The sequence below is a fragment of the Brachyistius frenatus genome, unplaced genomic scaffold (genome assembly GCF_029030835.1).
Source record: "Brachyistius frenatus isolate BFR_SWC_R1_liver_20210118 unplaced genomic scaffold, ASM2903083v1 Contig_43, whole genome shotgun sequence".
NCBI lineage: Eukaryota > Metazoa > Chordata > Actinopteri > Embiotocidae > Brachyistius > Brachyistius frenatus.
Genome location: NW_027210642.1, coordinates 1318123 through 1346091, shown reverse-complemented (window position 1 = coordinate 1346091; position 27969 = coordinate 1318123). Strand labels below are relative to the sequence as shown.

General features: G+C 43.6%; 1 protein-coding gene across 2 annotated transcripts; it reads right to left on the bottom strand.

The window, feature by feature from the left end:
- Nucleotides 1–1539: 1539 nt before the first annotated feature.
- LOC138623362 (ubiquitin carboxyl-terminal hydrolase 22) lies at nt 1540–27969 on the bottom strand. 2 transcript variants are annotated; one of them, XM_069702843.1, is made up of 14 exons: nt 27478–27969; nt 26308–26340; nt 15290–15422; nt 12100–12213; nt 11869–11970; nt 9015–9181; nt 7255–7414; nt 6536–6641; nt 5253–5411; nt 4058–4184; nt 3130–3221; nt 2565–2627; nt 1910–2059; nt 1540–1825 (listed from the first exon to the last, which is right to left on the bottom strand). In XM_069702843.1, exons 1-14 carry the CDS (start codon nt 27595–27597, stop codon nt 1783–1785), a joined length of 1569 nt encoding a protein of 522 aa, XP_069558944.1. In that variant the 5' UTR covers nt 27598–27969; the 3' UTR covers nt 1540–1782. The 2 variants fall into 2 exon arrangements, with proteins under 2 accessions (XP_069558944.1, XP_069558945.1); XM_069702844.1 differs by lacking the exon at nt 26308–26340.

Below are 27969 nucleotides of genomic sequence, written 5' to 3'. Positions count from 1 at the left end.
TGTGATAGGTTAGGGCCCTCGTTTTTTTTTTGGTTTTTTTTTTTTTAACATGAGGGGGTCATATTTAATTCTGTATTTATTTATTTTTATGCATCCACCATCAGTGACCACAAGACTCCGATGTGCGTGTGCATTATCTAAAGTCTGACTTGACGGCATACTGATTATAGAGAAGTACTAGGTTTACTGCACTGCAGAGGCAAGACAAACCACAAACCACACCGGTCTATACCAGCCACAGTTGCCATGGAGAAAATTAACACTGATGGATTCAGAGCCAGGCTGTAGTCGCATAGTGCCCGCATGTGTGCAATGTGTTTTACCCTCACACAATCGCCTTCCCGTCCCCAAACTACACGACAAAAATCATGATGGACTGCAAGCCTTGAGCCATTACTGAGGGCAATTTTTTCACATATTATAAGATCATGACAGCCCAGTCGCATGCAGTGTTGTTAAATGGGCTTTTTTTTTTTTTTTTTTTTTCTGTTGCACAGAACATTCAAGGTGTTCAGTTCGGAGAGAACGCATCACCCTCACATATTATAGGACCTGATCTGCAGTTCACGGATTGAGTCTTCTCGTCAGAATGCCGTACGAAACCCGAAGCTCATATTCAACATACAGTTTCTAAACAGCAAAGGTGAGCCAATTAATCATCACCATCATTAAACCAACAATTCCACAAGAATAAAAGTATAATACGTCCAAAAAACATTTCCAGTACCGGGACAGCGAGGGACATTTGACTGTACTGAAAATTTAAAAAAAAGAAAAAAAGAAACAGTAAACAAAAACTCAATATTCAATGAGATACTAAAAAAACAAAATAGATATTCCCTGCCCTCAACCAAACTTAAAAAAAAAATGAATCAACACAGTAAATAATGGAACATGAGAACACTCAGGTCCAAATCTGTTCAGTTTCCATGGCAGCGCTTCCCAAGCAACTGGCAAAGGCAGCATCTCTAAGCTCTCCCTTGTTTTCTTTGCTCTTAAAAAATAGATGTATACTAGATTCATACAGTATTTCATAACTAAATTCACAAATGATAAGAATCATACTCATACCTTTAAAAATGTTCTTGCAAAGTTCATAATACACTGATTTATATATATTTTTTGCATTCAGTCCTATATGCATATGACAACATACTGTCCTCCATCGTGACTAAGTTAAATGCTTGGTCAGTTGAAATGAGAGCACCATGGGAGAGAAATGGAGGGTGTGTGGAGAGGTGTGTGTGAGGTGTGTGTGCGCGCGCGTGTGTGTGTGTGTGTGTGTGTGTGTGTGTGTGTGTGTGTGTGTGTGGGGTGGGTGGGGGGTGGGGGTCAGAATACTGTAAGAAAGAATCCAGATGTGCCCAATCAACGTGACAGTCAGCCACACTCAGACTCTGCCCGTGCAGCAGGAAGGGGAGGGGGGAGAGTGTGAGGGGGGCCTCTTCCCTCTGCCCAAGCCCGGAACTGACGACGCCCGACTCTTCCTCACCTCTTCATTCAGTTTTGTCAAGTAGATGCCAAGAAGTAGCTCAGTGCTTGTTGTTGTATTTTTTTTTTTTTTTTTTTTTTTTGAAAGGTTGCATGATTTTACACGTCTTTTTTTTGTTTTGTTTTTGTTTTTTTTTCTTCTTTTTCATGTTCATCCTCCAGAGCGACGTAGGAGGAGACTGGTAGTCAAAAAGTTTCAGGTAGGTTTGTGTGTTTGCGTTTCATCCTGTCCGCAGTCCGTCCACTCTCTCATTAGAAGCAGGGGTTCTTCATGGTCAGTGGTCACAAAGACTACTCGTACTCGAGGAACTGTTTATGGTAGAATAAGAGATACCTAAAAGGAGAAAGAAACACTCAGTTCAAGTTTCGTACCATATGATATTTTGTTGCAAAGCTAATATTTGGTTTCCATTCTTACCCTTCACTATCGAGTACATCCTTGATGCTGGCCTTGGTGATTATGGCATCATCGCATTTGAACCACTGGTCTTTGTGCTGGCGGATGAAGCTGGTGTAGTGGCCGCTCTCTAATGTGCCTTGGTGGTTGACCACCGCAAACAAGGAATACCTGAAAGTAAAAGAGACATCATGAGCTGCCCAAACATCCTCGGAGCTTCTTGGAATTTGTCCTTTTTTGTGTAACTGACAAAGCCCCATTATTCTCACCATAGATGGGCACTTTATATTGTCCAAAACCCTACACTTTTGCTCTTTGGGAGGTCATTTTTCACACTACGAAGACCACACATAAGAGCATCTTCCATGGTGCCTTTTGTCTTTACCACAAAGACAACCTGTCAGTTTTATTAAGATGGTAAATTTCCAGTAAATGTTCTGGAAAATGAAAGCTTTTGTAACTGCCGTGGATGAAGAAAAACTAAGCAGCTTTTAATAGGCTTCAAATTGATTTAATTAAGGGGGGGGGGGTCACAGCCGAATGCTTCAGGTCATTAGCATGTGCTGCTGTGCTGGAGTTGAAATTTCTCCTGTGATGTCAGTGCGGCTGTACAACCGCTGAGAGTGGAGCGTTCATAAATCAGTTTGCTGAAATAAACATTTCCCAAGGTACTCACTTATTGTCGTTGTTTAATACATCAACTGACTGTTGATACTGCCCGTTCATTCTGCTCTCTTTACTGTAGAAGACAGAAAAAGAGGACAGAGACATTAGAATTTGTATTGTTACGTGCATGTGTAAACATGTTAACCTGGCACAAACATCCACTAGGTGGCGGAGTAATACCACTCATGGAAGCACACGGTTTCCCTGCCTCTACCTCTAATGATCTTTCTGTCTGTGAACGGAGATAAATGGATACTACATCCAGGGGTGGGGCAAGACTGCTGCTGCATGCTGTACTGACACCAATATGTATATTCTTAGGGGGCATTTCATAAAGCTGTATTGGCAGAGATGCAGACGCGTGCAGTTGTAAACATTAAAATGTAATGAGCAAATTGGGGCGGTGCAACTGGATTAAAAGGGAAGAATCTGTTTCCCTGTGTAGATGTGGAGACTGACGATACAAAGTTCACTGTAATATACGAGAGGAGAAGGTGAGGGCATGCCATGTGGTTAAAAACAAAGAAAAAAAAGAAGAAAACAAACAAAACACTTGATTGCTGTGGGAGTCTCACCTGGATGCCATGAAGGGCGTCATGTCCAACTCTAGAGGGAAGGAAACATATGTAGTAATCTTCCTCCGCAGTTTAGCCGAGTGCTCAAACCGCTGGAGTTGGCCAGAGAGGGATCAAGAGAGAGGAGAGGGTGGAGGTGGGGAAAGGGGAAGGGGGAAGGGGAAGAAAAATGGCAAGAAAAAGATAGGAGCAGAGGGGGATGGGAGAAGAAACATAAGTTAGAAATATCAGGCATCACTGTTGCAGTGTACAAAAACAAAACAAAAAACACACCTAGTGAAAAGTGGAAATGCACATTTTTCACCCTGGCTGAGACGTATTTACACATTCAAACAAGTTAATAACAGGCTTAGATTTATCCAAGACAACCTTGTTGTAGCCTGTTCCTATGAATATCATAAATACATTACAGGTCTCCAGTACTGTATGATAAATAAAACATGGACAGTGGAGGACTGTACGAGTCTTTAAAATCAGAGGTGTCCTGGGACACCAACGCGAAAGTGGTACACAGTAAGAAGTGATGCCCCAACAACTTTATTGAATTATGAACACACCTATTCACAAGCATTGTGGCAGATAGCTGAATCTAGATTTTGCCTCCATCAGATGGAAGGCTGCATACACACAGAGCAAAATAGACCAAATACAATCGCATGGAATTATATTCAGATATTGCAACATGGTAAAGATGCACTTCAGATCGTAAAAACAACATCGGAATTAACATTTTGAAGAAAAAGCTCAATTTGACTGAAGACTTCGCCTAATGACACAGCCCTATTCACAAGGGTTCCGTTTGGTACGCATCTATTTTGGAGTGATGACTGACCAGATTAGATGTGTGAAAGACAGAAGCTCAAAGTGCCACTAAATAATCACTGATTCACATTGATAATTGGCAGCACAGTATCACTGGCTGACTCACTTTGAGATGGAAACATGCTACGATGGGGAGCTTCTTCATGGTCAGCTGTTTGGTGGACTCCTGGTAACTATGGCAACCGCCACACTTGATTTTGGCACTGCTTCCTAGATGCTCGGGCCGCGTAAACCTGCAGAGTGAGGGAGTGGTATAAAAAGAGAAGGGAGAGGATGCGTAAGAGTGGAGAACATGTGGTCAAAGAAAAAAAAAAAAAAAAAATGGACAGGAAGTGCACCCTGGGAGGAAGAGGAAGAAAGCGGCGAAGGTTTCTGTGCGGCACGTTGTTTTGGTTGTGTCACATGTCCCGTGAATGTGCACGTCAGCGCACCTGTGAAGTCGCAGATCTCACACAGGAACTTAAGCTGAAGATAACTGAAGGCCTGCATAATGAGCCTGCCTGCAGGATTTTGGTGCAGCCACTCGGTATGTCAGTTCACCCAACCCATAGGCCCTGCTGGTATTGCCAACGCCTCTATCACCATGGCAACTGCACCAACCAGTTCTGTACCTTTAAGAGACTTGCTGCAGCAACTAGGGGTGTGCAAGGAGCTGCAGTAAAAAAAAAAAAAAAAAAGTCAGCAAGAGGGGAGGTGAGAAAAAGAGAGGGGGAGGATGAGACAAATGTGAGAGGTAGAGAGTGAGGGCACGGGGGAAACGGAATTAGGTGGAGAGGCGAGGGAATGAAATAAGATAAGGAGAAGAGCAAAAGAAATTGCCAGAACGAAGAGGCAGTGGAGGAGATATGAGAGGTCACATCTGCTCTGTCAACCTGGAGATGGGAGGAGATGAGATCCCGGGATAACATGGTTGTTGTGTCTGAGCAGACACCATATGCGACCCCTCCATACAAGTCGAGGGACGAATGAAATTTGTTTGACTACAAACTGAAGGAAAACAAGTAGCGAGTTGCAATGACTCATTTCCTCTCAAAAAGTTACGGACATTGATTCATTTCTATCTAACAATGTTTGAATGTTATCAGTGTTATTGTCCATCAGCACAGAGGAACACAGCTTGTAGAATCACTATATATATCAATGCCGTCCTTCTTCTGGGGTTATTTGTACAAAAAAAAAAAAAAAAAAAAAACTTTGATTGAGCGCTCCAAAATATTCCACAAGCTAAATGGCTAAGAAAAGAAAGGCAGAAATTAAAGACAACCTGTCTGGTGTGTTGCCAGCAATTGCTGAAGGTGTACCTGCGCAGGCAGTCTGTGAGCGTGGTGGATCCCGACAGGTGGCTCTCTCCGTTCACTGTGCTGCCATCCCCTCCGGGGCTGAGGGGCCAGAAAGGCGTGGACGAGCCGGGCAAGTCCAGACTGATGTCCCAGAATGGGTCTATCGTCGTGGAAACCCCGCTACAGAAACAAAGAAGGGAGTCCGATGGTGATGTTTAATAAGTAGTGTGTAGCATTGTGTGTCACTTATAACAGGTCATGAAGAAAGGATGATGACACGGATGGTAATGCGTGAGCTTACGTTCGCACAGCCTCTGTAGATTCCCATCATGTTTTTGTTTGAGCCTGCCGGGAGATTGAATGCGTGCATGCGCATAATATCCGCACTGATATTCCAGGTCCATTTGCAATTCAATGAAGTGTTACATCAGAGAAAATTGGCTTTGCATCAGGAATTTGTATTATTACAGCGTGGTGACCGTGATGGACTGTAGTCCGGGCAAAATGGGAGGCCTCCAGTGGAGAATGCACCGAGTATACATAAATATATATGCATAGGGATGGGCTGCCGCACGTTATCACAGTTCATTACACAAGTCATGGTGTTGAAATACCCACAAGTACCAGTGGGAGGCTATTAAGACAAACAGGCATGCATTTATGGTGATGTGAAGTGCAACTCCATCATAAATATGCCACCATTATGGTATCACTTTTATCTAAAAGCCTCAGCTGGTGAATTCTGTTGCTTAAGGCCTTACCCATTAGTATCCAACAAGACATTTTTAATGATTACGAAAGGGGTCGATTTATGGTCTGAAAGATGCACTAAACAGCATCACTAGCTCTACATCAGCAGTCTCCCCTTTCACTGTGGGAACGGGTAACGTCGCAGTGAGCTAGGCTCGGCTTGCCCGCTAGTCTGGGCGAGGTGCTTTGCAGTTCAGTGCAGCGTGCTAGTGCTAATGTGACAGGACAGCTCTAGGGGGCAGGCAGGCAGGCAATGCTTGGATTGTGCCGCTGTCTAGACAACCCCCATTAAAACTGCTCTGCAGGGACCGGGCCTGCGAATAAGAGCAGTGGAGAGGACACAACCAATGGTCCACCCACTGCGAAAGGATGGGTGGTGTCTACATCGATCAGCCCAGTGAGGAGAGGCGAGTACGGCACAGGAGGACACCAGGAATAGATGACGGATGAATGAGTAAATGGAGGAAAAGTGAGAGGGAGGGTGTAGGTGGGGATTGTGATGCTCCGCGAAGATGAGTGGAGAGCAAACACACCAGACAGACATACAAACTTACTGGCAAACTTGACAGGTAACGTCTGATTGCAGGCCCCCAGTGAAGATTTGGTCAATGATGCAGTTACAGTGGTTTGGATTGTTGGCCTTCTTCCCATTGTCATCTCCTGCAGGCCACAGAGAACAGAAAGTATAAATACGCACACACCACCATCTCTACTACATCTCTACCAGCAGCCTCTTTGGCACCTCTGTAGGACACCGTCTGGCCCTCGTTCTCACTTTGCCATTCACCTGCAGCGGCCACCTCCTGCCACTTCACTACTCACTGGGTTCTCTCTATCCTATCCATGCAATCCTTACTGCAGGGGTCTGTGGGTGAGTCAGCATGTCATTGCACTGCAGCAGGGCCTATTGACATTCCTCACACTGCTTGCTTGCTGTCCTCTTGGTACACAACATTGCCAGTCTCCTTCAGTATGTTTCCAGTAAAGTGAGGCGCCGTGCTGTGTGGGTAGATCTGAGTCTCTACATGCGGGATCAGAGACACAAGGTGGCTCAGTCCCTCTCGCACACTCTTCTCAATCTCAACTCGCACTATTCTTAGCTGCGTTTCCCATTGAGCCAAATTGCAAGCCCGGACGGACAGGAAATATTTCCCGAAAGCACATGTAAAACCGCCAAAGCGAATCCTCCAAAGTTCATGTTTTTAAGGTGGTGGTCTGATGTTTGACCTTGAAAGCCATCGTGACCGGTCATAGGGATTCAAGTGAAGCTTACTGATGGTGTCTCCTTTGCAGTGCCTATGTAGTACATCCAATGCTGCGATGAGGAACTCATGGGCATCTTGCTGCTCGTAGCCTGCGAGGTGACGTGCATGAGTCCACACCAGGTGCAGCAGCCGGAAAGGAATGTGGGGCGAACGGTGGCCCGAGTAGAACTGAGCGCAGGGAAGAAGAATACAAGAAAACAAGGTTAGCCGCTTATTCCAGGTGTTTCTAGTTGCATTATTTTACCTCATTCTTTGATACATCTTGATATATCTCGTTGCTACATTACTCACGGTCACCTATAATTCATTGTTGAACCAATGCACTGTGAGTAGAAGTGATTATCTGACTCTTTTTGACCACTTCTTTCTACAGGTCTCGTCAGAGGAGAATGAATTCCAACACGCGTCACTGCACAGCACCAGGTCTAATGACAGCACATCCACAGGGAGGGGAAGTGTGAGGTGCAAAACAGAAAGAAAAAAAAAAAATCTAGGGGGATGGCTGGAAAAGGGGAGGGCTTGGAGCAAAACATCCATCTGCTAAATGTTGCAGAGTCTCTGGGTTGCCATGGGAATTGGAGTGAGTGACAATCCAAGTCAGGGTCAGAGGATGCGGGTGAGAAAGTAACAGAACTGAGCAGAGCGCAGGAGCCGGCGGGGTGCAAACAGTACAATGAAGTTTCAACGAGAGCTCATTAATGCCAGAGAGGGCTGGTGTTTCTCGACACGCAGATGTTGCGCACACCTCGCTTTATCCTCCACAGTTCTTTCTGAAGACCGATTGAGCTGCGAGAGGGAACACGGCACGCTGACGTCTCTTTTTCAATCTTACAGACTCTTTCCCTTCTCGGCGGTTTGAAGGTGGCTGACAAAAGAACGACGCTACAAGGAGGGGAAGCGAAAGGGGCTGATCAAAGCAGGCCGCCCCTCTCACTTTCAAATCTGAAAAGCTCTCTCTGTGCGTGTGCGTTTTGAGTTTCTGCGTGTGGGCGGTTGTCTGCAGAGTCAGAAGACAACTTCAGGTGATAATGTGGATAAAAAGGCATTCATTTTTATGACTGACTCTTGAGTTTTCTGTCTCCGAGACAGATGAATACTCAGTCAATGTCTGCTTCCCAGGTTGACGGAGGTGAGCCTTCGCGCGTTATGTGGCTGAACGGTTCCGCCAACTAAAGACACGACAGGGCTCTGCATGTCTGCGTGTGTTGTGAAAGGGGAGGCAGTTATGACTCAACTCATTATACATCATAACACCACTTGCCATCTGCGAGCCCATATACACTGGGAAGTGAGAGGGTGTAAGAAGAAAGTGAGGCAGTGTGGGAGCAGACCAGGCAGCTATTACGTAACACTTTCAGATGATGAGTTTGTTAAACACATAAAATGACAAGTTTTTTTGCAGCAAAGAGCTGGGAGAGGCTAGAAAATGGCCGTGCCACATAATCCGCTCTGACTGATCAGGTTCAATAAAAGGTGTAATTACTGCATTCGGCTCATTCATTTGTAGGTGGCTCTGTACATTCCTTTCAGGCAGGATTTTGTTTCCTCCTCTCTGCCTCCCTCTTTGGACTCAGAGAAAGAGTGCAATAGTGACTCAGTCCTGTGCAGTGGGTTCCACTCCAAGAAAACATTCTTTATAGAGCTTAAAAAAAAAACAACAACCCGAAATTATGGTGGTGGTGGTGTGCTAATCACTCCTTCCTTCTTTTCTTTTTGGGATTTCATAATCTTATGTACCAAGTTCTCGCATGCAAACTGTGCATCATACCTCCTGAAAGAGCTGCGACATCTCACACACCAGACAGGAGTTTGATTGCATCTCGCACTTGTGTCTGTCGGAGAGAAAGAAGTCCCGCAGCAGTGGTGTGTGTGTTAGGGCCTGAACAATACAGTTCATGAAGCATGTATTGCCCAGGTTTATCAACCCTCGTAAACCTGCCGGACAAGAAGAGAGGAAGAGAAGCGTGAGAACAACATGGCAACGTGAATGGCGGTGATTCTAACTCGTACTGCTGGGAGCAGAGGATCTTAAATCCCCAGTAAGACCTGATCTCTCTCTCTGTTGCTCTGGGCTGAGTATTAACGGTGGTAAACTTCCTTATGAGGAAAACAACAAAAGTGGATATGTAGCCAAAAGAATCACACATATGGGTTTGATACGTTAACGAATGAATAAATCAGTTTAACTCGGTTCAAGCAAAACAATACCTTCTTACAGGTTCTGAAATGAGACGGGTTGTTGCTATTTTGTCTTTTGTGATAGTAGACAAAATATATATTTTGTTTTTTTTGTTGACAAAATAAGAACCTAAAGACATCACCTTTGGGGCTGGCAAAATGAAATAGGAATTGTTTTTAAAATTTTGTAATTTTATATGTCAAAATATTGATCAGTTAATGGGAAAAATAATTGCCAGCTTAACGAATATTGAAAACAGAAGGTTATTGCAGCCCTACATATAACCACACAGCTGATGGATTCAGAAAGCATTCAGACCCCCTTTTCCTTTTGCACACTTTAAGATTGAACTAAAATTGACATTGTTAAATCGATCAACCCTCAATAACCCAGAATAAATGAGTGAAAATACATTTTAAGAATATTTTGTAAAATTGTAATCTACACTTATAAAACAATTCAGACACTTAAATCAGTACTTTGTAAGAGCTCCTTTGACAAGCAATTACAGCTTTGAGTCTTCTTGGGTAAGCCTCTACTTGCACACCTGGATTTGGGCATTTTATCTCGTCCTTCCTGCCAGATCCTCTCAAGCTTCGTCAGATTCGATAGGAAGCGTCTGTGAACTGTCATTTTCAGGTCTCTCCACAGATGTTCTGTGGGTTTTAAAACTCAGCTTTGGCTCAGCCACTCGAGGATAGTCAGGGACTTATATCAAAGCCACCCCACCATTGTCTTGGTTGTAAGCTTTGAGCCATCGCTGAAACAGTCACCCGAGAGCATTCATCCCTCACTCAACTCTGACCAGTTTCCCTGTCTCTGCTGCAGAGAAGTGTCCCACAGCACAATGCTGCCACCACCATGCTTCACCCAAAAGAGATGTTAATAGTCAGGAGATGAGCAGAGCCTGGTGTTCGCCAGACATGGAGCTTGGAGTATTTTCCCAAAGAAGTAAAAAAATATTTGTCTCGTCCGACCAGACAATCTTTTACCTCATGCTCCGAGAGCCCTTTAAATGGCGTTCGGCAAACTCCAAACGGGCCGTCGCATGTCTTTTATTTAACAGTGGCATCCGTCTAGCCACTCTGTCACAGAGGCCAAATTGATGGAATGCTGCGGAGATGGTTGTCTCATCAGAGGACTTCTGAAGCTGTTAATTATCGACGCATGATGCTCCTGGGAACACTCAAAACTTTAGAAATGGTTTTATATCTTTGCCCTTCACCACAATTTGATCACAGAGCTCAACTGAGAGTTCTTTGGACTTCATGTTTTGTTCCTGATATGCAGTGTGAATAGTGGGAATATCTAGATACATCTCAAGGATAATTGAAGCAAACAAGATGCAGTTGACCAGTTTGGAGTGCCACCTAAAGGGTCTGAATACTTTTGTGAATGACATTTCATTTTTTGATTTTAAAATTTGCAAACATATCTAAAAACATTTTTTTCACTTTATCATAATGGGTTAGAGAGTGTAGTAGGTTGATGGACAAAAATGGCAGTTATATCCATTTAAAATGAAATCTACAACATAATAATGTGTATAAAGGTCTGAATACTTTGCGAGTCCACTGTAAACCCTGCAGTGCACTCATCTAAAAATACATGAGGAATTACTAAACCTCAAACCTATTGACAGTTTCTGATTTTAAAAAAATGTGCATGCCTGGACAATGAACAATATGGTGTTGGTACAGGTCTGCCAACAAAACTGTGTGTATCCCAGAGAAGAAACCAAAGCTGTGAATGAATTCATTCAGAAAGAGAAAGGAAAGCTCTGTACTGATGGTCAGAAGAACAGGTGAGACACAGCGGGGTCTTGGGTCTAATCCAATTGAACAAGGTTTGGTTCTGGAAGAAAGCGCTCAGTGAGAGCTTAAACACTTCAGACTGGTTCTGGCGCACACACAAAGACACACAAAGACACACAAAGACACAGTCTACGGCCCAATCAGGGCGACCAACGAAGCCGTTTGAAGATACAAGGAAGTGAGGGATGGCAGGAGACAGGGGGCAGAGGGAGGGGTAAAATCAGTACATGGACAAAATTAGAGACACAATAGCGACAGCAGGAAAACAAACAGAGCAACAGATAACTGAGAAGACAGAACAGAGAGAAAACAAGTTGTGGGGGAGACACGCAGACAAATTCAGGCCTGTTGTGGTGTGCATCTATCAGAGAGGGAACATTGTGTTCTGCCTCTCCGAGTGCACTGCCCGTGGGGCTGCCCGGCCCTGTTGACCTTGGGTATCAGACTTAAATGCATGAGTGACCCCAAGTACACTTGCGCCATAGGCACATGTGTACACACACACACACACACACACACAGCGAGGGAGAATCCCCACAGCAGCCCCCCCCCCGTCTCTCCCCCCGTCTCGGGATGAAAAGCTGTGCTCATTAAGACATGCAGTCTGAGCAGTGCAGTCTATTGCCCACCTATGGTACAGTTCGTAGTGATTTTCCTCCGCTTTGGATTGTGTCGTAATAATTCTAGCTCCCTCTTGGTCGGCTCCCATGTTGTGTATTTCTCCCCAATGCCTGTGGATACAAAGACACACACACACACACACACACACACACACACACGTGACAGCACTGTCTGACGTAGCAGGCGGCCATATTTCCAAAGCTGCACTAATTTCTCTGACAGAACACAGAAAGCTATACCTTGCAATTTCCACGCTTTCCTCTGTTCTTCTTTGGCAATCTGCTCCATGTCTTTGTCGTATATGTAGTCTTGACACACAAAACAATATATTCCACCGTATAATAAGTCTATTGCTGGAAGGAGGGAGAGAGAGAGAGAGAGGGAGAAAGAGAGATTACAGTATAGTTACAAACATTGTTCCAGCGCTGCGATACAAATTGAGGTTTTACTTTAGTGTCCAACCTTGCCGGAACAGCCAGCATCAAGACTTTCTCTTCCCAAGACTTATCACTCACTACAATATGTTACCATTTCGTTGCTTGCACTGAACAATTATAGGAGCTGTGAGGGAAGCGGTAATAGAATAGGTGTATTTGTCTCCCACCCCCACCTGTGCTTCCTACCAACACACACCACCTTCTTCCATTCTCAAACGCCACAGCAACAATACCTCAGCTCTGTTGCCGTGACAACCTATTTTTAGCTTGACCGGACATTTTTCCGTTTTTGGCGCTACCTACACTGAGAAAGTGAGCTAACACATTGTGTCGAAAATCGGACTCGTGTATGTTCTGTTGTCATTATATTTCCATGTATTTGGTTTGTGCTTTATGTGTTCCTGTGCATTTTGCAACATACAAATAAATAATTACTTGATGAACATGAGGATGTTTCTGTGTCGTGTTTCTTTTTTCTGGTGAAGCACAGCCACATTTAGCAATTCTGCAGTGAATAGGATGCAACAGCACCCAGTCAGAAAAAGAAAAATGAGAGCAACAGAAGTGGCAGCAACAGAGAGAAAGAGATAGACTACAAGTACTGCACAAGACATGGGAAGGGATTCATCAATCTTGCTCAGCTGAGAGAAGGACAAGCGCAAAGAACGAGACGATGACGAGGTGGGAGCAAAGGAGACGAAGATATGGAAGTGCACCAGGAAATCAGGTAGGCAGAAAAAGGGATAGGACGAAGAAATGAAAAAGGCCCCGAGAGTGAAGCTGTTTGGAATAGGACGTGGAAAAGATGTAAAGGGAGCCCTGAGAAGGGAGCTCGCTATCTAGCAGTCGAGCAGACAGGGGAGTTTGGATTAATTTGATTAGAGGTAGAGATGAACACAGTGCCAATGTCAGAGCAGCTCCTGTGGAAAGCTCAAAGCTAATTAACACTGTAGCCCTGCAGCTGAGGTATGTGTGTGTAACTAAACTGTTGAAATGTATTCAATCAATTAAACTCATTAAGGCAACTACCAAATCCCCCTATTGCCTCCACTGTTTCCACATTTAGCTGTCCTCATCAGGGTGATATCAAACTCTTGCTCATTAGTGCCATTGTCTTATTTTACATAATTAGCATGTAAGGTTGAAGTTAGGCTTCCGAGTAGCTGCAGATTAGCAAAGTCTACCACTCCCTTGTTGCCGCATGAAGGGGAGTGTAGTAGCTTAAACCCATGACATTTGACTGGCTCAGACGCTCCCACCAGAATGGTAATGTGCTGCGGTGAGAGGGAGCTTCAGCTCCCAGACTCCTCAGAGGAGGAAGCTGCCCAAAATGATATTGTTAGTTAAGCTTTATTTATTCAGGAAATCTCATTGGGATCGAAAAAATGTTGCCAGTGAGATAAGAAAACAAATTACACATACACAAATAAAGCTGGATGATATGACCAGAACTATGACACAATATTTGTTTTTACATCTCCTAGCGACTGCTCATTTTTACACTTATTTCACTGGTTTTTTTTTTTTTCCTTGTTTTGGCTCAACAAATTGCAGATATGTTGCCCCTTTTGCTGTAGCCTGATTGTGCAGATGAATGTCGACCCAAATGCAGAACAGATCCATTTATTGTTAATTACTTGTTAGTTTATCATCATTAGTGAGGGCTTTTTTTTTTTTTTCATAATAATTATCTAGATTGTGTTTATCATCCAGCCCTCTACACGAGATCTCAGCAATGAAAATCATTCACTTAAAAAAAAACATCACACGCAAACACAAGATCGCAATCATTAAAACATTCACAAATATGATTAAAAATAAATGTAAGCTCGTAAAGCTTCAAAGTCGGATTGTCTTTAAAATCGTTAGAATGGTGCATTAGAATCGCAAACAAAATCTCTCCTGTAATCTGGTGTTATCATTTTTTTTGGACGGATGCAAACTATCTCAGAAACATAGATAGCAAAGCTTTACATATGAAGACACATGAATTTTGGATGTCAGAGACTGCCAGCTGACATTTTAGTTTAATTCGTAATGGTGGGGGAGATAGCTACTGCAGTAATGAATCAAATGGCACTACGCCGGCCAGGGTGCTGTGGTTTGTGGGTAGCGGCGACAGCAGCATGAGCATATAAGGTATCGCCATTATCCAACGTAGACAGTATGGTGGAATGTATCATGTTTCTATCTGTTTTCAAAGGAGAAACGAGCTCTGTTTGGGACTAAGAATTGTATTTGAATTTAAACGTTTTGAGCAAGATGACTTCAGTGGAACAATCTACTCATTCGATAAAGTCCCATTATTAGCTAAATTTTCCATGAATTTTAGTTCATGGATTGGACTGGGAACATCTATTGTAGCCTCCAGTACATACTTTTGTGAAATGCACACATTCCTTTCGGAATTTGGAATAAGTTTAGACTTAACGGGGAGCTCTGCAGGTCCTTGAAGCAGCTAGAGGTAGCCTGGTTTGTGGCGGGGCCGATAGTTGTTAAGGTCAAAAATGTAACATCCGATGTGTAAATCTGAAGTCACAGTTAAATCAAATATGTGTACAAGTTATAGAGTGATAACAGGAGTACTGAGGCGCGAGAAGGGTAGGTAAACGTCATCCTCACCAGATCTCTTTCGTTATTAGTGCATTATGTATCTCAGTGTGTGACAGCTGGGAGTACAAACTTGCTATTATGTACTAAGTGAGGTCTAGGAGAGGGACAATTTTGTGTTGATGGAGCGTTGCCTTTCACATCAAATATTGATACATGCACATACACTGTAATCCTTCACTGATAAGTGCTGATACCGCAGTGGGCCACAAGGTTGCATGTGAATGTGAAGACAGACATGATGGGACTGAGCCTTTAATGTAGGATGAGGTAATGGATTCACATTATCATTTGTCAAATACCCCTTTATCTCTATTGTGATTTTTGATTTACTATGTGATATAGTATATATTATGTAGCATACAGTGAGCGAGTGACTTACCTAGATTGTGTCGTTTGTTTTTTGCGTGCTCGTGGATGTGTTTCTTCGTAAAACAGCCGAAAAAGACGCAGTAGAGACAAGAGTGGAGTCGGTTCAGGTGGGCGCCACACATGTGACAGATACACGACTTGGCCTGCAGAGAAAGAACCAGAGGAGGACGGGTTGGGAGAGGACAGCGGAGAAGAAAAAAAGAAAAAGAAAATAAGAGTTGTTGTGAGAAAATGCTCTGCAGCGGGACAAACCCCTGAGCTGTAACGTAGAGTGGTGTAAGCATACAGGGTGGAACTCCCTGCCAGCTGAAATAGATTTCTATCTCGCAGTCAGTCACACAAACACTTCAAAGGACACGGTGCTTGAATAGACCTGATACGGTGACAGACTAAAGATCGCTGGGCCTGTTGACAAATTGAAAGCAATCGGAATAACAACAAATTTCCACACCGAATCTTTCACTCTCTAACGCATGCAGGCCATGATGGGATTTAATGCTTGGCAGGCACACTGGAGGAGGCGAGCAGAATCTGTCTGAGGAAAACGCACGAACAGCAGTAGGAGGAGTGTGTGATTTGGTTTGACCGGAGAAATCAGAATGCCTGACATCACTGGCAAACCTGCAAAAAGCCATACAGGGACTGCACTAGGGCACAAGTGCCCACCTTATGAACACATCAAATCGCACTATGAATACGTGCAAACTTTATGGCAACCTCTAGAAAAGGGAGCCATGCGAGAAATTGTTAGTCTTTGCGTGACTAGCAAGTGGCAACCAATTCTGTTCACGTAATCTTTTGCTCCATCGTTTTACTACATTTTCCGATAGAAAGTGTAGACATTGTTTGATAAATAGATCAACTCTAGGGCCAAGTGCAATGCAGGAGGGTCGTTGTCTGACAGTATGACGGACAATATGACAGGAAAGACCTTCATCAGCTGCTCTGCTGGTGCAAAACGATGCAAGCGTTTAAGGAATTGGCAAGTCAGTATGAGGAATATTTTTAATTCCATTTTTCTCCTGGAACTCTGACAAATTTACAGCGTGGAATTTGCATAAATTCAATGGGTTCATTGTCATTTTAAAGACAAACAGCAACGTTTTTCAGCATTGTCTACGCTCAGTGCCTCGACTGAACAATTGTTTTTTTGTTTTTTTGGTCAGGTGAGGAAATGAAAAGTTCAGCAGGGAGTCATCAAGCATGCCTTCTTTGTGAGGGAGTAATTGAATGAGGAGAAAGCGAGAGAACAGAGAGCGATCAAAGCCTGGCAGAATGCAGAGCTGCCGCAATGAGTTCCTCACTCGGAGAGAGAGCACAGACGGTCAGGAGATGTGAGGCAGGTGAAAATACACAAAAAGAAACTACAGAGTGGAGAGATTTACCAGTTTTCTGTTTCTGGTACTTTGTGGGGAAACTAGACAAGACTGACACACTCCTAAATAAATAACTAAAGCAATTGGACATGAACTCAGCAGTCCGGCTCAGTATTGTCTGCCTGTCGCTATGTTTGACTCGATATGAAATAGTGTAACCTGAGCTTACTGTATCAGAGAAATAAAAACAGATTGGAACAGTCAGTCTCGCATCCTTGTCCCGGGATGACACGACACGCATAACTTGGAACAGTGTAGTATCACAGCACAACGATAAAAGGTACTGCATACCTGAGACAATATTGCAATCCTTATCCCGCTAAATAACTCAGAAGATGACTGAAGACCTCAACATCCACAGGCAGAATTTTAGATTTGTTTTATAATTAAAGTTTGTTTAGGAGCTTGTAGTTCCCAAAACAAAAGGACTTCAGGGCTTCCTGTACTGTTATAGCACTTACGTGCTGAGAAAAATGCTTTGGTGCTGTACCGAAGCCATTTGATTATAGTCTCACTAAAAGGTTGGTTTTAACAATGTTTGGGGATTATTATTTCTACGGCAGACAATGCATTTTTATAAGATCGTAGAGATAATAGTCAACCATTATGTAAAAATGGATCGTTTTTATTCTAATAACGGCTCACTACCCTCTGCTTAAGCCCTCAAGAAACCTAGAGAAACCCTGGACTTGCAGTATATACACTCTAAAATGTCTGGAAGCAGTCCTATTAGAATATTGTTCTTAGCTGTACATAAATGCTTTGTGTTCCAATAAATTGTACGCTTTCAAACACATTTCCAAATGAACATTCTGTTGGTATGACTTTTTCTTATCAAGATGCTTGTAATGCAAATTTTAGTTTGAAAGGGTGTGAAAAAAGATTAAACTTTCCATCCCTAATCCACATCTTATTTAGATACTAGCGCTAACACCAATTGTGCTGCATATTTTCTGCGCAAAAGAGAGTGATTTTGACCAGAATAAAAGTGGTTACGTTGAGACCCGAATCTCTGCAGAAGCGGCTTGTCTGTGGGAGTGGGCGGAAATGGTTAGACATTCTGTCGGAGCAGGTGGGTGCAAGATTGAAATAACAGTCCCAAGCAGAACTATTGTTAGGACCATCCAACAGTAGGTACACGCGTGACTCACTTGTTCATTGATTTGCATCATAAAATGCTCGGGATGCGCGAGACATGGACCGCCAAATGCATGTTACCATTACAGTGCCACAGAGAGAGGCAGCAAAACTCACAGTCAGGTCTGTGTTATGGCAGGGCATTAGTAGGCATGGGCTAGATTGTGATGACACTGCAGTGGAGGGGATATTCAGGGTCGCGGACACTAAGCTCTGTTTTTATTCAAATTGGTCCGTTATCCAGCCGGCTCTGAAGGGACAGCACCGAAGCAGAGATGGGGAGCTTTTCCAAGAGGGATGAACGATGAGTGACGGACAGAAGGAGGAGGAGGAGGAGAAACAAAATGTTTCCATCAACCAACAAGGCCGACATCTACAGCGGGATTTTTGAACTTTTAAGGTAGCGCTCGTGTCATCAGCAGGCAAAGAGAACAGGGGAGCACAAAGGAGATAAAAAAAAATTTTTTTTTAAAAAGGATAGATGCACTAGTGAAAGGTAAAAAGACCGGCCACACTTTGCAGAACCATAGCTGAGTTCAACTGAAAGCCTAAACGTGTGTCTTTAACTGCCTCTCTAAACCTATCCTACCAAAGCAGTGATGCCCTTAATCCCCATTCCTCCAATGCACCACAACACCAAGTGAAAAACATGAAACCCTGCCAATGCCACGCCTTGCCCTCACCCTCCCCTGCATCAACACCCCTTCAGGGGGCAGAAAATCTATCTCTCTTCTCTCCCTCTCACCATGGTTCACAGGCTGTCTATTCCTCATTGTCAGCAGTCCTGCATCTCTCTGCGCCCAGGGCTTTTAATGTTCTATTAGATCAGCTATTGATCAGCCGCTGGCTCAGATGACTGGAACAAGTGTTGGACAGGTAGCGAGCTCGTGTTCGTGCTGCGCTGGACTGCATCTCCCATCTGGGCTGCGCTCTTTGAGGCCAGTTAGGCTGCACTCCTTGTGCAGGGAAATGACCCACCATTGTGCAATGCTGTTGATTGATGGAAGAACAGATTCAGAAAGCCATTAATGGAGTGAACAGATCTGCAATGCATCATTTACGTGATCATAAGATAGCATTTAATACTTCGTGGGTCCACTGATGCTACGAGTCATCAAAAACAAACCCTGGTCCAACACTGATAAATCCTCCACTGTTCCAGATCTAGCTGCATACATATAAATCCACAAGTGCAATCCATGCCAGCCTCACACTCCTTTCTTCCCCTTCTATTCTTAAATGTGCCTGCGTTATTCCTCCTTCGGCATTTAGGTTAACGCGTTCGTACATTCAAACATAGCCGGCACTGTGATGAGCCGTAACTGAGGAGGGAGAATGACGACAACAATTGTGATGTGGACAAAGTCTGGCTCTACTGAGCACGCTCTTGCTGCTGCAAAGAACCGAGCCGGGAGGTGGGATTGGGGGGGGGGGGGTCAATACAGAACAGAGAGCGCGCGGCCATACGAGAACAGTGACTCACCATGCTGCCGAACACTCATGAGCCTGTGCATGCTTCTCAACACACAAACGCTCCTCCATCAACAAAATTAACAATGGCTCACATGCATACTGCACACTACAAATATGCCTGAGAATACATACAGAATCTCTCCACAAACAAGCACAGCCACGCAGACACTGTCGGACATTTGTCGCGAGGCGCAGAGACACGCGTACGTACATACACACAGATTCTATATTTAATATGAAGAAGCCGGGGGAAGAAAACCGATGGTGAAGCTCCAGAGCCGTGCTGCCGACTGACCCCGTGGGGATGCAGCCTGTCAGTGCCTTGGCAGGATGATGTTGTAGCCCCCCCACCCCCTCATCCCCACCCTCCAAACACACGATCTGCACATGACTGGCCTGCAATATGCACTCGCTGTAAGCTGCCCTGGAGACGTACACAATATGAATTGTATTCCATTGTCTTTTCACATCTGTCCTCCATCAGCTCATTGTAACCTCTGTTGACAATGACGTGCTGTGCGGTCGGTGTGTGAGAATGTATTCCCACCTCGTCCAAATGAGTCCTAGTTGTGGGAGACATGAGGGATTGCTGGAGTGTGTAGTTTAGCCTCATACTGTCACACAGTGCTATAAGGACATTATAGCTAAAACCCTAAGCCCCAGCCTATGGATTCTAGCTTCTTGCCATCTCCAGGAAAAGAAATAAAACTGAATAAATTCTGGACTGAGTCGCTCTCTATGCTCAGAGGTCTGAATGCAACTAAGATTACTCAATTAGGGAGAAGCAGTCCGTATTCTTTGTTGATTTAAGATTAAAGGATGCAGCAGAAAAAAGAAGAAAAAAAAGAAAAAACACGCAGCAGGATGCTGCATCTCCCCAAAAGTACAGTGAAATTTTTTTTTTAGGCCACAATCTGGATTTTTAATTAGTTGCATCGTATTCAAAGCGGGTCTAGTAGAATACATACCAAACACACATGGTTAGAAAACATGTATACAGCCTCAGAAAGTAACAGTGAATCATCGCAGATAGCCACATCGCACAAGAGCAACGATCCAACATTCATTAAATGCACCAGTAGATAAGCAAGGCTACAAAAAAAATGTAATCCAAACACTGACAACGTGCATAGCGAGAGCACATCATGCATACGGCTGTGTGTTTGTGTTAGTCTGCACAGATGGTGAGCAGTCTAGCTCTAGGTTAACAAAAGGCTGCATGATCTGTCAAACCTTGCAGCTACCAAATGCCTCCAACCACACTGCTCCAACACAAATAACACACTTATTCACTCACTGGCACATCGAAGGGGGCGTGGGGGGGGAGGGGGGTGTCGGGGGGGACTGCTCATGTGACTAACACCCACAGCACAGAGGCCCGGAATGGCCCCCCAGGACTCCAATATCATCAGACCACAGGGTTATTTCTTCTTTATCCCCACTGCACCAATTAGGGTCTACAAAGCCTTAAACATTACCTATAGGAAAATCTATAAGCACTACTAAATAGAGGCACAGTGAGGCTATTAGAGTAGCACAGAGTCTTTAAAAATGAGATTAGATCAAGTAAATCCAGTTAATACAATTATCTTGCAAGGGTCTAATGCCACAATCTTCATCTTTCTCACAAGGATAGAGAACCATTTCCAGACAGAAGTCCCTTCCCAAGAAAAGCTGCCATTTAGAGCCAAGGTTTTAACAATAGGGAATAACCGAGTGTCTATACTAAAGGAGATTGATTGCCTCTTGGTTCTGGGCTTGGTCAGCCACTGGGGAGTGATTGACAGCTCATTAGCCAGATGGTGGTACGAAGGGAGGGCTGGACAGCAGCCTCATTGGCTGGCTCAGGCCGTGACCAGCATGCTTTGTAGCAGTGGTGCCTTTCCAACGCCCGTTGGTCAGTCAAATGAGAAGTCTCATTTCTGGTTGAAAGGGTGGGCAAAGAAAGGAAATGGTCAGTGGGAGGGAAAGATGGAAGAGGGAATCAGTCAAAGTGAAGTCTTCTAGCAACGACAAGCTGAGAGCAGAGCTGGGCACAACTGACAGCGATGAGCTGCATCAAAACACTAAGTCATGCTCATTTCTGTGGAGGCACTAAACTGCCAAAATTAAATAAAGAAATAAAAGACTCTGTAAATGGAAACAAACAATGGAAAATTAAATGGGAAAGTAAATAAATAGGGGAACTGATGCAAAGATAACTAAATACAGAAGCACAATAAACAGAAATATCCATTCATGTAAAAAAAAATTAAAAAAAAATTAAAAATGCCTTTAATTATATTAAATAATTTATTGAGTCATTTATTGATTGTTTGAATTATTGATTATTTTGGCAGTTTCAGACCTCCATACTTTTGGTTCCTGCAAACTCCAATATTCAAATTAACCAAGACTCATTGCAAAACACTGACCTCTAAAAACATAGACTGTATATAAAAGATGGACAACATGACAGCTCCCCAAAAGTAAAGCCAAAATATCTCAATCGCTGCCTGATGTATGGGCAGGACCTCCGTGCCCCCCCCCCCCCACCACCACCACCACCACCACCTATCACTACTGCACAGACTGTGGTTCCGAATAACGAGCGCGACATGGCAGTGTTCCTATCTGTGTTATTTCAGCTTCACTTTTGTACAGAGGGAGGAGGTGAAGAGGTGTTGTTCATCTTTTTGTAAAGTCTGTGGCACATCTGTTCCAGTAATTTGTGCTATAAAATAAGACGCTGAATAGATATACAGGTCGAAATTCTCTGTGGCTGAACATTTGGGAGGCAAATACCATGCAAATGGTGCACCACAAGGTGACACACCAGGCCCACTATTACTCTGGGAAGAATTTACAAACCTTCTGCCATTTGTTTAGTCTGAGTCAAGAAGCCAAAGCCACGGAGACTGACAGGCCAAAAGCCACATAAGACAAGACCTAGGAGAGACCGAGAGCATTCAGCCATAGAGGAAACAGGCTTGGATGAGGGCCAGAAAACAACATCTGACATCACCAAACCCACAGCGTTGTCTGCGACGAAGTGGAATGAGAAAACAGGACAGAGAAGAAAGAGAGGAAAATGAAAAGATTAGAGGCTTGGCAATGAATTTCTCAGTATCCAAGAATTCAGATTGAAACCTCTCTAAAAAGGAAATTATATTTTAGTATGGTAGTTTAACACTGCAGCCCATGTTTTCTGTCATTTTAACAACTAAAATAATATGATTATTAAAAGATAAACAGTACCAGCAGCTATTTTTCACACAAATCTAAAGGGATAATCAAGAGGCAACATTAATCACGGGCTGAACTGGTTTTACAAATAGAAAAAAACAACAACTGAAAAGTAAGGAAAAAGAAGAAGCAGCAGCGTGGGAGTGAGCGCAGAAGAGGAACAAGCAAGCGCTATGAAGAGTGTAGGAATAGATCCCAGTGCTACAAACGTATGCTGATGAGTCAGGGAGCAAGCCTGTGATGTGATGGAGACAGATCTGACAAAGAGATCTGCTCAGAGCACAGAAATCAGCTGCTCTCTGGGATGGGATGGGATGGGCCGGGATAGGCCGTGCTTGTGTGCTTGTGTGTGTGTGTGCTTGTGTGTGTGTGCTTGTGTGTGTGTGTGTGTGTGTGCGCATGTGTGCGCGCGTGAGTCTCAAATGAAAGACCAGGAGGGGGGAAGGAGCGACGTAAATGTGTCAACCTTGAAGATATATGCATCTTACCACTGAAATTCACAGCAAAATCTACCCAATGATTTCTCTCTCATCTTCCCTCATCACAAGCAGAAAGGGGGTTTGCACTTGTGGGACGGGGGAGGGGTTATGGTTCCTCTGATTATATATGACTGATCGAAACTAGAAAATAAAAGCCGAGCTCAGTCGGCTCTCTAATCATGACCTTTTACCCCTTTAATCAAAGTGACAGGAAATTCTTCAAAGCAGTTATTGCTGTAAAAAGATTTCCAACCCACCCTGCTTTTATCTCGTGCAATTTCCACTCAACCAAAAGGTAAACACTCTGGTTTAACTGGATCACACAGTCCTGCATTGTGACAGTCTTTTAGTAGAGCAGTAAGGTAAATGGAATCCATCCTGGATCACGCTATCCCCTCCACCACCATGGCCATTCACAAACTTTAAATTATAAATGGTACTGGAGTTGAGGCCTTCAGTTGATTTCAATCTAAAGAGGATGAATTTAGCTGTTAAAAGCAAGGTTATGTTTCCGTACACAGGATGCTTTGACATCTTTCTGTCCAAGTCTGCTTAAATGGCATTTAGATATCTGGGGAATATTAATCTCATTGAAGAGAGGAACTGCTCAAACAAAGACACCGAGGCTCACGTGCTGTACCCAACAAATAAACCCACTGAGCTCAAAATATCACACCTTGGGAGAAAGAAAAGAGTAGTAGATCAGAACAATAGTTTCTCTTCTGTAACCTGAAACAGGGACATTTTGTCTCTAAACTGGGTGTAGCCCCTCTGGCCACCTGGCACGGCCAAACGAGACCTTTCGACGAAGCACAGAATATAACGAAGCACAGAAGCACTAAAGAAAATCATGTGAGAGTTATTATTCTAGAATTAATCCCCACTTTCACTTTGCTGTTTGCAAAGTGAAAATACAACTGCATACTTGTTTGTTCTTGCCATCGTGAGGCATCTTTAATACACTGCTTAATTTGAATTTAATCGATTTTTCCACCGAGCATTGGTGTCACATATAATTATTGAATGATTTAAATATAGTTTGTGTCTGTGCACGGAGGACAATGAAGACATGGTCTGACAGGCCTGATGAAGACCACAATAATAACAAATTTGTCACCAAGTTAAATCTCAAATTTATAGCCGACATTTATGTGTCAGTTGCGGAGTGCACAGTCGGCACACACTCACACACTGTGTCTGGGTAAACATACATGTTCATGAGGTTAATGGGGCATTCCCTCTAAAACCAATATGCTGAAAGAATTATTATCCTGATGCCACCAAAATTAAAGACAGCGATTCTCAGGCCACACTGCGTCCCGACGTCTCTCCTGCAAACTCCTAAATCTGACATTCTGTTAGTAGGTGACAGATTTCCCACCTGTGTTCCTGCACATCGCCAGGGAATTTATTTTAGCTCAAGGTAGAGGATGAAAGGTTGCAAGAAGGATGCAGAGCAAAGACTACAGAAAAGGAAAAAAGGGAAAAAAAAAAAAAAAAAGAAATGAGGGAAAACAGAAGAGCTGAGAAACGGCAATTAAGGAGACAAGGCAGTGGCTAATGAAATCAAGTCACTAACTGACAATGTCTTTCAACTTCCCACTGTGCAGAAGGTGCCTCTTTTAATGTTCAGTCTTTGCCAGTGTTGTAAGATGAATATGCAGTAAGCAGGGCAGTGACCAGCTTTTGTCTAATCAACAATTCAAGCATTCAGAGTGCCCCTCAATGCCATTGTCATCTATTCAGTGAATGATGTTGCCACAGCAAGGACAGATGCTGGTTTTATCTGCTCCACAATGTTCAGATAACAGGATCTGATTGTTAAAAGAGTCTTGGCCATCTAGCACATAACTCAAGGCTGAACAATAATGCCTCGCCTCACCTCGTGAGAATACACCGCCTGCACCACCAGAGCCGCATGACACCTGCTCTGCATGTCACATTAGTTGGAAGGCAAAGAGGCTCAGTGCGGAGGGTGAGGCACAAGACTCCTACATAAACATACTCCATCCATCCTGGGCTAAAATTAGGCAGGAGAAGTAACAACTTCCGTTTGCCATTGTTACTTTTACAGTCACCTGTACATCATCATCATCATAAATGTTAGACATCTGTTACAAAACATGCAAAGCTAAAACAATGGGCTTTGTCAGTCATGCGTAAATATAAATGGAATATTTCCCTACCGGTTGTAGTTGCGTTTACAATGTCAGAAATACAGCATGGCCTACTGCTAGTTATGTATGAATACTTCATGATTCCAAGGCCATCGGTGTATTGTGATTCCAGCTTGGCTCCACCCACTTATCACCAACGTAAATTCGGGTCTGGTAATACTTAAAAATGTTCCAAAAAAAAACCTAAAAAGTTTCAATGTGAAACTGTCACGTATTCTTGAGGACTACGAGAGCGAGCAGGCTTCAGACCTGGAGGACGACTGTTCACCCAGCGTGCCACCAAGTACGGAGATGGTCGGGGTTTGGTAGAAAAACAGTGACGAGAAACTTCACCGTCCCCATCACATTTGCCGCTGTGTTTGTTTTAACATGGCAGAGACATAAAGACTTTTTGTAAGCGTAAGAGGCTTTCAAAACGGATACAGAAATGTTTCTCCCAAAAGTAAAAGACCAGCCAGGTTTGCAACAGCTAAAAACGGCCAGGGTGAGAGAGAGATGGGCTATACAAAACACATCTGATGAATCTTATTTTTGTGACTGCATAGAGACTGACTTCAGCTCCTATCGACTGCATTCTTGTCAGGTAGAGCGTGTTCAAGAAGACGGTTAAAAATGTACCTTCATTAAATGCTAATCAAATTGTTGCAGTGTCACCCACTGCCTCGTCCGACAACCTTTTAGGGCCGTCTCATATTTTGATTTCCGATGCCCTCTTGCAGTTTTTTTTTTTGTTTGTTTTGTTTTGTTATTCTGTTGTACTTTACGCTGTAAAAAGAATTAAAAACGACAAGATAAATGCCGTGCTCACACTAAAGCATGTCACTATCACACTGCGTAAGCATATTTGCCCTGACGTGCCCAAAAGGTAAACCGAGCGATTGCTTTCGGTTGTTCTGCTCAGTCCACCCTCTCTCTCTCTCTCTCTCCAGGTAAGTCTTCTGGCTATAACAGCGCATCACAGCGGATACAAAGACGGGGCCCGATTCTTCCCGCTACGTTGGTTTACATCTAATATTCAGTCCATTAAATGAAGAGGCACTGAGGCGGGCGGGCGAGCGGGTGAGCGGGGAGGAGAGAGAGAGAAAGCAAGCCAGCTCTTTATTCATCTGAACTACCTGCATTATGTCAGTGAAGAAGAGGAGGGGATAAGCATCAACTCACCAGCTCCGTCCATCCTGCATCACTCTGAAGCACCTATTTTATCACAACGACATAAAAAATGTATGACATATACATAAGAGAAGCATGGATTTCTTGTGAGCAAGCAAGCAAACAAACAAACAAACAAACAAACAAACAAACAAACAAACAAACAAACAAACAAACAAAACACACTGTTTTGTTAAACCGCAAAATTAAACAAAAAAAAAAGATTTCAACGTGAGCATTATGGCATTAAAAACCAAACAGAAACAGAAAAGTTGACAAAAAAAAAAAAGAAAAAAAAAGAAGTGAAAGGGTGGGAAAGTAACAGAAACTGCAACGCGGTACAGTGATGACATCACATCGTAGAGAGAGAGAGAGAGAGAGAGAGCTACTCGGGAGCTGTGGAGGCCGAGCAGGTGTGGGATGAGCCCAACAAGAAATGGGCACCCCAAAACAAATAAACAAATAAATAAAAATGTTTAAAAAAAAAAAAAATGCAAATCAGCAGAAGCCCCAGCATTCAAACTCTTGGGTGAAATGACCGGGCCCGAAGAAGCACTGTGACCCGGGATGCTGAAGAAGAAGCGGTATTGTGTGGACCCGGTGTGTGTGTGCATGTGCGTGTGCGTGTGTGCGTGTGTGGAGAAGACACAATGGTGTGTTCACGTTCACCACAACTCTCCAAAAAAAACAAAAAAACTCAAGTTTAAGTCACCCAGCTAACCGCTCAGCTAAGCTAGCCGAAAGACTCACGGCCAACAAAAAAAAAACCAAAGAAAACAAAAAAAAAGGTTAAATGGTCGTTGCTTTACTTAATAATAATAATAAAATAAATAATAATTTAAAAAAAAACCTGGAAAGAAGCAACCAGTCTCCGCAGTTCACCAAAGCGCTAGCTAACTTACCGGTGATAACCTAGCTGGGCTAACCGTAAGTACGAGACAACACCACAAGAAGCACAAAGCTTCAGTAAAAGATGTTGTTTTTTGTTGTTGTTGTTGTTGTTTAAGCAGTAACAGTGATCGTGTTTCACGTGGGACGTCAAATCTTCCCCCCCCCCTCCCACACCACCCTCCCCCCCCTCCCAAAAAAAAAAAAACCCACCCATGATTTCACCTGTTTCTGAAGCTAACGTGTGTGTTTTGTTTGTTGTTTTTTGTTGTTGTTGTTGTTTTGTTTTTTTACCTTGCGTCTCCGGGTCTCAGCAGTCCCGCTCCAGACAAAGCACTGGTATATGACTCGGAGGTTTTGTTTCCAGTTGTCCACCTTATAACCGTTCACGTGGGAGCACCCGGCCGGACTCATGACAGACAAAACATGCAGTTCGGGTTTGCGAGGCGACGGCGGAAAGTCTCCCGGATCATTCGCTCGGCTAGGCTAGGCTAAGCGCGAACCGTCTCGTCCCGAGGAAGGGGGAAAAAAAAAAAAAAAAAATGGGTTTCCGTTTGGAAAACGGGGACAATCGGTGTAGTATCCGAAACGCTCCTCGGGCATCTGACACACACAACAACAACAAAAAACACACACAAAAAAACAAACAAACAAACACACGGTCTTTGGATGAACTGGCTCTAAATCTGTTCATGTAGTCATCTGACGGAATTATCACTCCGCTGGAAAAAAAAATATTTTTTTTTTTTTGCTGTTCCCCCTTTTTTTTTTTTTTTTTTTTTTTTG

Bases quoted from the DNA above. Each gene is read 5' to 3' on its own strand.
- LOC138623362 (XM_069702843.1), bottom strand. From the start codon at position 27,597: ATGAGTCCGGCCGGGTGCTCCCACGTGAACGGTTATAAGGTGGACAAC. The intron at 6,642-7,254 runs GTAAGCTTCACT...TGTGGCCTGCAG, and splicing joins CTGCAAAGGAGACACCATCA to GAGATGACAATGGGAAGAAG. The intron at 3,222-4,057 runs GTGAGTCAGCCA...GGCCAACTCCAG, and splicing joins TAGCATGTTTCCATCTCAAA to CGGTTTGAGCACTCGGCTAA.